Source organism: Alexandromys fortis, unplaced genomic scaffold, assembly GCF_014885135.2.
Source record: "Alexandromys fortis isolate MF-2015 unplaced genomic scaffold, M_Fortis_MF-2015_v1.1 scaffold_146, whole genome shotgun sequence".
NCBI lineage: Eukaryota > Metazoa > Chordata > Mammalia > Rodentia > Cricetidae > Alexandromys > Alexandromys fortis.
In genome coordinates, this window is record NW_026068042.1 from 3,653,154 (window position 1) to 3,666,940 (window position 13,787).

The 13,787-nt window shown below is 38.4% G+C and overlaps 1 protein-coding gene across 10 annotated transcripts in view; it reads right to left on the reverse strand.

Annotated features, from left to right (window-relative positions):
- Ate1 (arginyltransferase 1) overlaps positions 1-13,787 on the reverse strand; it is a 110,326-nt gene that overhangs the window by 60,186 nt on the left and 36,353 nt on the right. For all 10 annotated transcript variants that reach the window (XM_050165931.1, XM_050165926.1, XM_050165924.1 and 7 more), the window contains one exon: positions 9,471-9,503. In XM_050165931.1, coding sequence (XP_050021888.1) covers positions 9,471-9,503 — 33 coding nt within the window. The remainder of the gene's footprint in view (positions 1-9,470; positions 9,504-13,787) is intronic.

Consider the following 13,787-nt stretch of genomic DNA (forward strand, 5'->3'; position numbering starts at 1 on the left):
GATATTAAGATACCTACACCAACTTGTTTCTTAGGCTCATTTGATTGGCCTTCGGCTTTCACTGTCTCCATTGAGAAGTCAGGTATAATTCTGATAGGTCTGCCTTTATATGTTACTTGGTCTTTTTCCTTTGCAGCTCTTAATATTGTTTCTTTATTCTGTATGTTTAGTATTTGATTATTATGTGGCAGGGGGACTTTTTTTTGGTTTATTTGGTGTTCTGTAAGCTTCTTATATCTTCATATTCATATCTTTCTTTAGGTTGGGAAAATTTTTTTCTATGATTTTATTGAATATATTTTCTGTGCTTTTGGGTTGGACTTCTTTTTCTTCTATCTCTATTATCCTTAGGTTTGGTCATTTCATGGTGTCCCATATTTCCTGGATATTTTCTTAATATTTATTTATTAATTATGTATAAAATATTCTGTCTGTGTGTATGCCTGCAGGCCAGAAGAGGGCACCAGACCTCAATACAGATGGTTGTAAGCCACCATTGGTTGCTGGGAATTGAACTCAGGACCTTTGGAAGAGAAGGCAATGCTCTTAACCACTGAGCCATCTCTCCAGCCCTATTTCCTGGATATTTTGTATTAAACTTGTTAGATTTAATTTCCTCTGACCGATGAGCCTAATTCCTCTATTGTATCTTCAACACTTGAGATTCTCTCTTCAATCTCTTCTATTTTGCTGTTTATGCTTGTACTTGTGGTTCCTGTTTTTCCATATTTTCTGTTTCCAGAATTCCCTCAGTTTTTTTTTTTATTGTTTCTATATTGGTTTTCAAGTCTTGAATCATTTCTTTCACCTGTTTGCTTTTTCTTGGTTTTCTTTAAGGGGTTTGTTGATTTCTTCCAATTTTTTGTTTGTCTTTTTCTCCATTTTTTTTTGAGAGAAGTTTTCATTTCCTCTTTAAGGGCTTAAAACATTCTCCTAAAGTTATTTTTTAGATCATTTTCTTCTGTGTCATGTGTATTGAGGTGTTCAAGTCTTGCTGTTTGAGTCACTAGTGTTTAATGGTATCATGTGGTTCTTTGTGGTGGTGAATGTCTTTACTTGTCTACTCATCTTTTCCTCTGATTGGCATAGCTGGGGTTATGTCTCTGGTGATAACTCTTCCAGATGCCAGTGGATCCAAAGCTCAGATGGTTGTTCCTTGTGATGCAGTCGGGGCCATGGTTCCACTCAAGCCAAAGGTCACTCAAGTGTTTTTGGAGGTTGTTAGGCGCTCCCAGAGGTGGCTCTGCAATCCTGGAGGCCAGTCAGGTCTGCTCCTACAGGGTTCGCTTGCATGGGCCTGCTCCTGCAAAGGTCACTGGCTTGGGTCTGAGGCAGCGGAAGTTGCTCTCTTGGGCCAGCTCCACCAGGTGTTCCTGGCTCAGGTCCAGTCCCACAGAGATCACTGGTTCAGGCCTGGTCCCTCGGAGGTCGCTCCCTCATACCTGCTCCTACAGAGGTTGCTGGCTCAGCAGACGAGGTGTTTTCTAAGAAGACTTACTGTGGCTCACAGCTATGGGAGTGCAGGATAGATGGGCCTTGTCCGACGATGGTGCTCTAGCTGCCATATTCCAAAAGTGGTACAATGCCTCACAAGAAGTATACGTGTCTGAAACCCCCTGAATCTCACTGTGTAGACTACACCTCACGACATTATCTACTAACCATTCTCCAAAACAGGTTTCTTTTCTTTAAAATTAAAACTGTATTTACTATGTTATATTTTAATTTTTTATTTAGGTAATAACCATGATGAAATTTTTTTTTTTTTTTTTTTTTGTTTTTCGAGACAGGGTTTCTCTGTGGCTTTGGAGCCTGTCCTGGAACTAGCTTTTGTAGACCAGGCTGGTCTCGAACTCACAGAGATCCGCCTGCCTCTGCCTCCCGAGTGCTGGGATTAAAGGCGTGCGCCACCATAGCCCGGCTATGATGAAATTATTTTATCAGGGAAGGCCTCTGCTGATAGTAGAGCCAGAAAACACTATCTTTGTGCCTGATTTTGATGCCAATACTACTATATTAAAGAACACTAAAACTGTAAATAACATTCCACATTGAAGGATATAATAGGGAGGATACCAAACTGAGTTAAATCTACTCTTCCCTTTTTCTCTGTTTTCATGTAGCCCAGGCTGACCCTGAACTCACTACTTACCTGGGGATGACTTTGAACTTCTTCTGATCCTCTTAACTCCACTTGCAATTTGCTAGGATTACAGGGATGTGCCACCATGCCCAGTCATGTGACATGATCTTTAATACTTTGAGAATTCAAAAATGATACATCTACTTCTACTGAGATACCTTTGTGTATCATAATACTAGCCACTTTAAGTACAAAATTCTATGAACTTGCAGCAAATTTATGAAACTGAAACAATAACCATAATCTGACTTTAGAAATTTTTAAGACTTATTTTTTTAATTGTGTGTGTGTGTGTGTGTGTGTGTGTGTGTGTGTATGTATCTGTCTGTCTGCATGGATATGTGAACATGAAGGCAGCTGTGCGCAGAAGCCAGAAGAGGGTGTTGTATCCCTTGAAGCTGGAACAATGGTTTGAGAACTAGAGTTAGTGCTTTTTCATTGGGCCTTCTCTCCAGCATCCTAGTACTTTTTTATAACCCTGCAAAATTCCCAAGCCTTCCACACTTGTTACCAATATCAGACAACCACTCACCTGCTTTCTGACTATAATTTCCCTTGTATAAGTCACATAAAGGGAACACAATATAGTCTATGTCTGACTTATGTCATCCTTTAAAATCTCCTTAAGATTCAGCCATGTTCCTTTTTATGGCTGACTACTATTCCATTGTATTTATTCACCAGCTGACAGAGTTTGAATTTTTCTAGTTTCTGGCTATGATGAATAATTCTGCTGTGTTAATTCATGCATGGTACTTTATGAGGATAAATAGTTTGATTTCACTTAGGCATAATCATAAAGAGTGAGTTTCTGGTCCATATAGTAACTGTAATGTTTTGAAAAACAGCCAAACCATGGTTCTACATTTCACCTTCCCTCCAGCAAAGTAAAAGAGTTCTGACTTCTCCACATCATGCCAATCTCCATCGATCTTTTCACTGCAGCCATTAAATGAGTTCATGGTGATTTCCCACTGTGGTTTTAACTTCCATTTCAAAAGTGAGTATCAATGGTCATTTTCCCCTATGTTTTCTAGACAGATCTCCTCTGGAGAAGCGCCACTTACCCACTTTTAACTCAGCTCTCCTGTTATTATTAAAGTGCTATAAGCATGCTGCTGGTTCTTAACACCAATTTAATTATAGTTTCAACTCTTTTTCAATTTAGTGAACTTTGTAAAATAATCCAAAATATGCTCTGGCTTAGTGAATATCCTTATGTACTTGAAAAATACAACCATTTTAAAATGTTACAATGAAACCCATCACTTTGTATGCTATCTTAAAACTTTAAATCTGAGCAACAAAGGGGCTATAGCTCTGTAATGGACTACTGGACTAAACTATTCCGTGCCCTGGGTCCAGTCTCAGTACTGAGCAAAACAAAAACAATAGGAGCAGCTGGGAAGCCAGCTAAAGCAGGGAAAGCTTTACAAATGAACCATGCTATCTAGTTTATGTCTTGGTTGACTTCAAAACATGACTTTTTGTCACTGAAGGATATAATACCAATAGACATCCATTAAATAAAACTGTGACCACAACGTATAAGTCTTCCAGACTACTTCAAACTTTGTCTAAATGTTTTCTCAAAGTATCAAGAAATTATTCTAAAATCTTCAACTGTTACTGAATTTGACTATTTCTCCCGTCACTTCTATTAGTTTTTATTTTGAGGCTTTTATTTGTGAGTGAATCACATTTTAGAATATAATTGACATTTTTCTCATTATGAAGCATCCTCTGTCCTCAGTTTCCATCCTGAAGACTATTTTGTCTGATTTAAAGACAGCCTATCAAATGTGTTTACAGTAAATATTCATGGGAACATCTTACTGTAGTCTTTTACCTCTAAGTCAACATACATTAAGGGTAAAGTTGCTTGTATTCTTTTACCTAGTCTGACAATTTCTAACTTTTAACAGGAATATGTGGCCCTACAGTGTACAACAGTATAAACACTGCCCAAGTATAGCTATTGGTATTTAATGAAAACAAAACTCTGAACAATTCAAATGTAATACCATGGCCATGTATAGTCACTGGATAGTTTGGAATATTGCAAAGATAAAAATGCCCATGCAGACAAGTTTGATTTAGACTTTTATATTTAATGCAATAATTAGTAAGATTTAAGAAACCCATTTTGCCATTGGTCTTATAGTATTATGTATTTGTCCCGTTAACCTTTTTGTTTCACTTTTCCTACCTTTTCTTATTTTTACTGAACTGAAAACATTTTACCACTCTATCTTATCTCCACCATTGGCTCATTAACTCTTCTCTCCCTATACACATTCCATAATGGTTTTCAAGAGTGAACAATTTTGCCTCTTAGGGACATTTGGCAAAGTCTAATCTAAGGCTCTGTTTTTCCATGTTGGTGAAGAGGGTGCTACTGGCATCTAGTGGGCAGAGGCTAGAGATGCAGCTGAGCTTCCAACCATGGTTAGCGCCAATCCTCACAAGATGCCCACAATGCAAAGGTTCATAAATCCTGTTCTGAAGTTCACTAAATCCACCTCTGAGTGCCAGCTTCCTTCAAGTAAGACTCTCGAATGTGAGCACCTCATAGCAGTGCTGTCCTATCGAATCCTTCCCACCTTGCTTTTCTTGTCCCATATTGTTGGCTGTGGGTCCCAGCATCTACCCAGTCAGATCTCTCTCTCTGGGCTCAGTTTTCATTGTAAGAGGTAGATATTCTGTGACAATTAATACAGGAAGTGGGATAAGCATAACCCTGGATATTAGAGATGCCAGCTTCTCAGTAGGTAATTATTATAACTCCTAAGACAGAGGACTTAATCTAAAATGAAGGCACAGAAGGACACACCTAAAGAGAAGCCCAAGTCCCCACACTGACACATGATCTGATATCTATTAACTTGTGCTGCAGCTGCCTCTGTTCTCCAAACATGACAAGGAGACCACAGCCTACTGGACTGGCTGGCAAAGTTTGACTCTAAAGAGAATGTCAGGAATCTTTTGACCTCTGATACATAATCCCATTTATTTACCTACATTTAATTGAAGACATCTGTAAGTGGTACCACACAAAATGTAACTCAGACTCAGAAATGTCAATAAAAATGTCTCTAAGGCAGAAGTACCACTAAACCTAGCAGGGAAGTATATATACATCAGCAGCTACACAGAGCCACACAAAATTAGAAATATAATAGAAATACGCTGCCTGGCTTGACAAGTGATAAAAGTTCTTTTCCCATAAAGCTTAATGAGTGCTATTAGTCTTCAGGAATGAAAAGGGGTCAGCCCCACAGAGAGAAGTAACCGACTCTGCACACATGGTCCACTCAGTGACAACATATCAGATTACTGACGTAATTACTATAACCTGACAATTTCATTAGATTCATGTGGCAGTTAAATGGCTAAAACTTACAACAAAGGGACCCGGCTCATTCATGGGACTTATTACGGGAAAAGTGAAGTTTAAACTCAGCTTTGTCAACTGCAAGTCTCCCACATCTTACTGTCTCTACTAAAATTATTTTTCTGTTCCTAAAATTTGGAAGGAGACATACCTATCTCTGGCTAAAACATAAGCTTCATACTAAAATTAAACATGCAGATGCTTCCAGCACCCTCCTGCCTTGGCTTTGCTTTGCCTCTCAGGCAGTGTGTAGTGAAATGGAACTGACTGAGCTCTGACCTACAGAAGGAGATTTGGGAATGGCTGCCATTCAGCAAACCATCAGGCAGCACTTGTGGTATTCCAAGCTAAAGGAAAATCAACAAAAACCCTACTGGTATTTCCTACCAGAAAAAGGGGTAGTGACCATCTTTAATTATTTTATCTCCTTATAACAATAAGCTTAATAGTAAAATTGTTTTAAAAATCAAGTTGGCCAAGATACAACACAACTTCAAATCACTGAGTGAAAAAAACTAACAGAAAATAACAATCACTCAGTTTTGATCATGATATTCTTCCTTTATACTTTTCACCAAAGATGACAGATTCCATACACTCAGCCCCAATATTTAACCAGAGTAGTTAGTAAACTCTAAGCCATTTCTACAACTGATAGCATTCAAAGGTGCAAAAACAAAGCTTTCCATCTTAAGTAGGTTCGGTCAAACTACGAAGACTGTTGAGCACATTAAAACACAAACAGTAAGCTTTATTTCCTGTCGCTTGAACCCTGTCAAATTATGAATAAAAGACCTCTCTACCCCTAACCTCAGCCCCATCAAGTTTATTCCAGTAATCTTTCCATCCATTCACCCACCAACCCATCTACCCAAAAAATATTTATTAAAGTTGTGCCTACTATGTATGTACAATTTATTGCACTAAAAATAGTAACATGCAGCCGGGCGATGGTGGCGCAAGCCTTTAATCCCAGCACTCGGGAGGCAGAGGCAGGAAGATCTCTGTGAGTTCGAGACCAGCCTGGTCTACAAGAGCTAGTTCCAGGACAGGCTCCAAAACCACAGAGAAACCCTGTCTTNTCTCTGTGAGTTCGAGACCAGCCTGGTCTACAAGAGCTAGTTCCAGGACAGGCTCCAAAACCACAGAGAAACCCTGTCTTGAAAAACCAAAAAAATAAAATAAAAAATAAAAATAGTAACATGGGAAAATAAGGTCCTCTTCTCACTGAACTTAAATAGAAATTTACTCGTTAATCAGTGGTTTTCAACATGTGGGTCATGATCCTTTTGAGGGCTGACCGTCCCTTTCACAGGGGTCGCATATCAGATATCCTATGTATCAAATATTTACATTACAATTCATAACAGTAGCAAATATAAAGTATCAATGAAATAATTTTATGGTTGGAGATCCCTACAACATGAGGAACTGTGTGAAAGGGTCACAGCATTAGGAAGGTTGAGAACCACTGCTCTAAATGCTACTTGGTTAGTGATGTGGACCTCTAACTCTATTCTCCTTACTAACACCCTCCACATGGAAGCAGCTCTACCTAATGCTACTGCTTTAAGCTGCATCTCTAACATTACTAATACACAATTACATTATCGTGTATCACTTACAATTATTTTATCAACTACTTACAGCACTTAACACAATTTTGTGCAAAAGAAATAGAAAAGATAGTTTATCTATTCAAAGAGATTTAATATCTTAAATAAATCTTTTACTTTCTCCAAACTGCCTTAGTTTTCAAAGATTTATTCATTTTTATGTGTACGAGTGTTTTGTGTGCATGTATGTATGTGTACTTCATGCATGCCTGTGGCCCAAAGAGGATAGAAAAGGATATTTGATCCCCTAGAATTCGAGTTACAGGTTTGGGAGCACTGTGCAAATGCTAGGAAACAAACCCAGGTTGTCTGTAAGAGCAGCAAGTAAGCCATCTCTCTAGGCCCTGAATTACCTTTAACTATGTTTTCATATACAAAACTATGTCTCTTTACATAGCCAAACAAAATTTTCTAGCCTTTTCTGGCTCATACTTCTCATTTCTATGACCAAAAGGTACTTCCTCAACTTCAGCAGATAAAAAAATGAATATTGTCTCTAAGTTTCTTATTGATTTTTGATTTCTACTTTATTATTTAAAATTTCCTGAACTATGCTCAGTGTTGGCCACAAATCACTTCATTTAATTATAATAACCTTGTAAGTGTTATCGCCATTTTCAGATTTGACGGTTGCAGCCCAGAATTAAATGACTTGCCCACGGGCCACCCTTGTCCCTCTCACTCACAGCACAGCACCCTTCCACTGTTACACTCTGTCTCGATTTTAAGACTGAACGATTAGAAAATGTGGCCAAACCAGGTTAATACAGGCTTCTCTGGTCTGGTTCATTTCCCCTAGTGATGATTCAAACAGTCATAGGCCATCACTCATCATTAAGAAGAATAATTTCAATAATTAAATGAAATCATTATTATAAAACCATTAAAAAAAGAACAACTCTCAGTGTATAAGGAGATCAGAGATGGTCTCATAAAGAATATAAGGCTATGGCCCACACCTTTAATCCCAGCACTCAGGAGGCAGAGGCAGGTGGAGCTCTGTGAGTTCGAGGCCGGCCTGGTCTAATCTACAATGGGAGTAGACAGTCAGTGAATTACACAGAGAAACTCTATCTAGAAAAACAACAAACAAACAAAAAATTAAGGCAGTGGCTCAACTCTGAAAAAAAGGAAGAGTATGATCTGAGACTGGGAACTGAGAAAGGGGGCTCTTAAAGTGAAACAAACAACAGAAGCAAAAAGAAAGACAAGCGTAAGACCAAAAAGAAAAAAAAAATACTAAGATTGGAGCAAAAAGAAAAGTCTATCTTGGCTCCCGGCGCCCCGCACTAAAATGGCCACTGCTGCCTGTCGGCGGGGCGGCCGCTAGACAGCAGTTGCTGAGCATGCTCCCTGAGTGCCCCGCATTGGCATGGCTGCCGCCTTCACGAGAGTGACTCTAATTCTCGGCTTCCGGTCGTAGCCAGCCGGCGCTCATGACTCTTAGCGGTGGATCACTCGGCTCGTGCGTCAATGAAGAAAGCAAGATAAAAAAAGAGAGAAAAAGAAAAATGAAAAAAAAAAAAAAAAAGAAAAGTCTATCTAAAAGAAGATTAAAAAATATTACAGGATTTGAACAGGACAATCCTCTTCAGAAATCTGTTGCCTTATCTGAAAGGATGGCTTTGGAAAGTTGATTGTTAATTATAGTGTGGCTAGTAAGTAAAGATACATAGTAAATACTGGCTTGGCTTCAAGGCTAGCCTCAACTCACAGTGCTCTGCTTTTTCTGTTCTGCCTTTTCTAAGTCTCCACAATTATCTACAAGCTTTTTTGCAACCACAGCTCACATGATTCTGGTTCTCTGAACATCTAGTAACTTTTTTTAATGTCACAATTTATCCCTGTCTGAGTTCCAAATGAGAACGAGGATGAAGACTAAATGAGAAGTAAAGCAAGCACCAAGAACAATGCCTGCAACAAAACGAGTGCCCAGTGCCAGGGAGGGTCCTCTGCTCCAGGGTCTCTTATCCAGGTGAAGCCTCCTTGATGACAGCTCTTGCATACCCACCTCTGCTGAAGCATGACAGTGATTTAAGCAGGGATGAAGCAACACAGGGATCACAGAAATAGAATCTAGGGCTGAATCCTCTCTATTTACTGAGAAAGAAAATGTACCTAAAGGGACAGTAACTAGTTACAAAGGTGAATAGTTCTTACCAAAAAAAAATGGCTATGCTCATCCCATTACTATTACTGAAAAAATGTATTGCTTTATAAAATCACTCCTAAATTATCAAATAAATGCCTGATGGAAGACCAAGCAGAGCTACTCTACTGGCGATGCTAACGTGCAGATCTGAGAGCAGTCTCTTACCTCCAATGGTGAGTCAACAAGGAATCTTGTGAACTGCAGAGTCCAGTATGAACAGGATCAATTTCATCCAGGAAAGGGGCAATAAGAAAGAACACAAAAAGAAAAAACATCATACAATTTTCCAGTAAGAGCATTTGAAGCCAAAGTCTGTACAAAGGTAATATTTTCCATAATGTATAACCCATCCAGAGCACAGATAGTTCAACTCAGCCCATAAAAAGTACTCAACTATTTGAATTAGTTTCCATAAACAACCCTAAATATTTGTGTCAAAGCAAATACTGGACAATTAGTCCTAAAATGGTTTCATTTTTAAGTTTTATCTCACAACCTCTGAACATAAAACAAACAAAAACAATCAGTAAGAAAGGAATCAACAATCTTTCTGATCCTAAATGTAGACCAAGGCTTGGTTAACGCTAAGAAAAGGTGGACATGCACAATTCAAGACCCAGCAGAGAGAGTGGCGTCCCCACATTTTGGCACTTCTGTCTTGTATACTCTATCATCCCTCTTCATCCCATATCCCTTTCTCCTACCTCCCTATCATCACAGGGAATACAAATCATTTCTATTCTCTCTGGAAGAGCTAGGAATTTAGTAAGAACACTTGACCATCCTGGAGGAGGTCTCGGGTTTGAGCCCCAAAACTGCGAGAGGAAGGGACTGAAATATCAGTCCAATTATATAATAACTGGGATTTCCTTCTACATCATTGGTACAAGCTGGAGAGGTAAGTAACAGAATTGAATAAAACAAACTTCATATTAAAGCAATGAGTGTGAGAGATAAAGACAGAGGACTCCTTCATACATGGTTAGCACCACTCAGTGTTTAGTTTTCTAAAAGAAACTTCCCTTGATACAATTTTTAAAAAGTATCAGCTACACCCTCCCTGAACTATAAAATATAATCCTAAAATAACACTGGGCATGTCAAAGCTACTAGTATAATCTAGGCTCTAGATTGCAAGATTCATTAAAATACAGAAACTATGAATTTTTTCTTTAATAACAAACAATTCTATTGTTAGAACTCTTCTGAAAGTACACGGTATACCAAATGCTGTTTTCATAATGCTAGTATGGCACAATTATTTTTATAGTAATGCAAATTTTATGGTCTTGATGTCTTTTGCAATAGCTCAGACTAAGAAAATAAATACACCTCTTCCCCAAAGCAGCAAGTGCCAGTTGAGATACTACATCATTTTAATAATGGAGAGCAACAGGGAAGAGCAAATTTTTATTTTTAAGACAGAACTCTGATATTATAAGGTTTCTATTCTTTATTCTGTACATATGAACTATGCTATATGCATATTTTGGCAATTTGTAAGCAACCCCACCCAAGTGTAGTAGCAACTGATGCATCAACCAAGATAGCAGTCAGTTTAAATAACAAACAAGAACTATGTAAAGGCTGTTTAAGGAAGCTAATGTCTTCTTGAGGCCCAACAATTTACACACACACACACACCCTAGCATGTGTATTTGTAACAAGTACAGTTAACATTAGTGATGCCCAGTTTTCAAAATAAGAAATCTGAAATGTTCATCATGGTTAAACTGCCAAAGTATGAAATGTGTAAGTTTTCAACCTTAAAGCAGTAAAAACTGAATAATAAACCACAAGACACATACATACTATTCCTAGGACATGAAAAAGATTTCAAAAATGCTTCCTCTCCATCAGTGTGAAAGTGAAGCTAGTTGCTTTGTTCCACTTCAGTAAGCTGTGAGTTGAGTAGTCTGGGATCTCATTGACTCTACATACTCATGAGTCACTTAAGCCATTGTGCCTCTTTTCTTTTTAATCTGTAAACCAACTTCAGCCCACCATTTTCCCAAGCTGTGCCCCATGAATGCCAAGTCCTAAAGACACTTACTTCTGTGATTTCAGGTCCAAATATGCTTAGTAATGCTGTAAGCTACAGCTGCCTAACCTCCCCTTTGCCTTACCAGAACTACAAGGAGTACAGACAAAGGACTCTTCCGACTCTCACATTTACAAAAAGGTTGACTTTCATTTAAGATAGTGTTTGCAAAGTTACATAAGGAACTTGTATTTGCTTAAATTTCATGTAAGCCCTATTGACACTGCACAGAGCATGTTATACAGCTCAAATTTGTTTTGTTTTTTTCTTTTTTTGTTTCATTTGTTTGTTTTTCAAGACAGGGTTCTGGTCCCTGTCTTGTCCCTGTCTGTTCTGGAACTCAATCTTTAGGCCAGGCTGGCCTCAGACTCACAGAAATCCACCTGCCTCTGCCTCCTAAGTGCTGAGATTAAAGATCTGTGCAACCACATCTGTCAGATTTATGTTAATTTTTACAAGGAAAATTACTTCTAAATTCCTTCTAGAGAGGCTCCAAAAAAATCATGAAAACCACAGACGAGAGATCCTATCTCAGAACCACCTGCTGGAGTGTAAGGACCACAGGCCAACTGCCCCTCCACACACATGTAACACACACACAGAATTCAAACCACCTGCTGGAGTGTGAGGACCACACACCAACTGCTCCTATACACACATGTAACACACATGTACACAGAGAGAATTCAAACCACCTCCTGGTGTGAATGAGGATGCCCTACACCAACTGCTCCTCTACACACATGTACAATCACACACAAAATACAAATTAACCTTGAAAAATGAGATACCTTCCAAAAATCAGAATAAAATAAATTGAGGATAAACAGAAAATACCACAAAACCTACAAATCAAAATTAGCATTTGTTGTTATTTATTTTCTTAATGACTGACAGTCTGACTGGAGTAAGAAATCTCAATATAGTTTTTATTTACATTTCTCTGATGGATAGTGAGGTTGGAATATTTTTTCATGTTAACTGGCCATTTGTATTTCTTTTTTCCCAATTGTCAGCTCCTCAGCCCATGTTTTGATTAGGTTGTTTGTTTCCATATTGTTTAGAGGTCTTTTTTGTATATTCTAGATAATAATTCTCTGTCAGATGGATATCTGACGAAGACTTCCTCCAACTCCATGAGCTGCCTCTTCACTCAATTAACTACTTCTGTTCCTGTACAGAAGCTTTTTATCAGGAAGTCCCATTTGTCAATTGATGGCCTTACTTCCAAGGCAACTAGGATCCTGTTCAGAAAGTCCTTACCTCTGCCTCTATCTGGAAGTATTTTCTCTATATTTTCTTATAACACTTTTGGAGTTCCAAGTCTTACACTGAAGTCTCTGACATTTGAAGTTGACTGTTGTGAAGGGTGAGAGGTAACACACTAATTTCTTTCTTCTATTAGGGATATCCAATTGCCAACAACACTGTTAACAAAGCTATCATTTCTCCAATGTGCATTTTCGGATCTTTGTCAAAAATCAGATGATTTGAGCTTGTGCTGATGTATGTGGACCTTTTGTTCTGTTCCACAGATCAACTTGACCTATTTTTGTACCAGTATCATGCTGTTTACTTACTATGCCTCTGTAATATAATTTGAAATCATCAGTATTCTTTTTCCTCAGGACTGCTTTGGCTATCTTTATGCTTCCAAATGAATTTGAAGATTTATTTTCCTATTTCTGTGAACAATGGCACTGGAATTTTGATGGGGATTGCACTGAATCTGTAGACTGCTTTTGGTTAATACAGATACTTTCACTATTTTAATTCTTCCAACCAATGAACAGGAGGCCTTTCTGGTTCATAGTACCTTCTTCAGTTTCTGTCACCAACATTTTAAAGCTGTAGTGGTCTTTCTATGCTGGTAAAAATGAAAACTAGTCCAGTTTCTGTGGAAATTAGTATGGACATTTCTCAAAAAACTAGAAATAAAGAGTCACACATGGTGGCACATGCCTTTAATCCTAGCACTTGGGAGGCAGGGGCTGGCAGATCTCTGGGTTCAAGGGTAGCCTGATCTACAGAGTGAGTTTCAGGACAGTCAGGACTACACAGAGAAACCCTGCCTGTGAAAAACAACAACAAACTCACAAGAAATACATCACATTTATGTTAGGGACTCCAAAGAAACATATGGCAAAGACACTCAGGTATCAGCATTTACTGCAACACTATTTTAAAGTTCATTTCTTTTATTTCCTAGCTAGAATGTGCAAGACTCTGCCTTACTCACTGAGCATCTTATACCATAAGAACAGAAACACACAGGAAATTAAAACATTCCTATGATTTGGTAAATAAAGGAATCATGTTCTTTGATGTGGGTGTGATTTCTTATAAATAAAGAAACTGCCTAGGCCCATTTGATAGGCCAACCCTTAGGTAGGTGGAGAAAACAGAACAGGATGCTGGGAGAAAGAAGCTGAGTCAGTGAG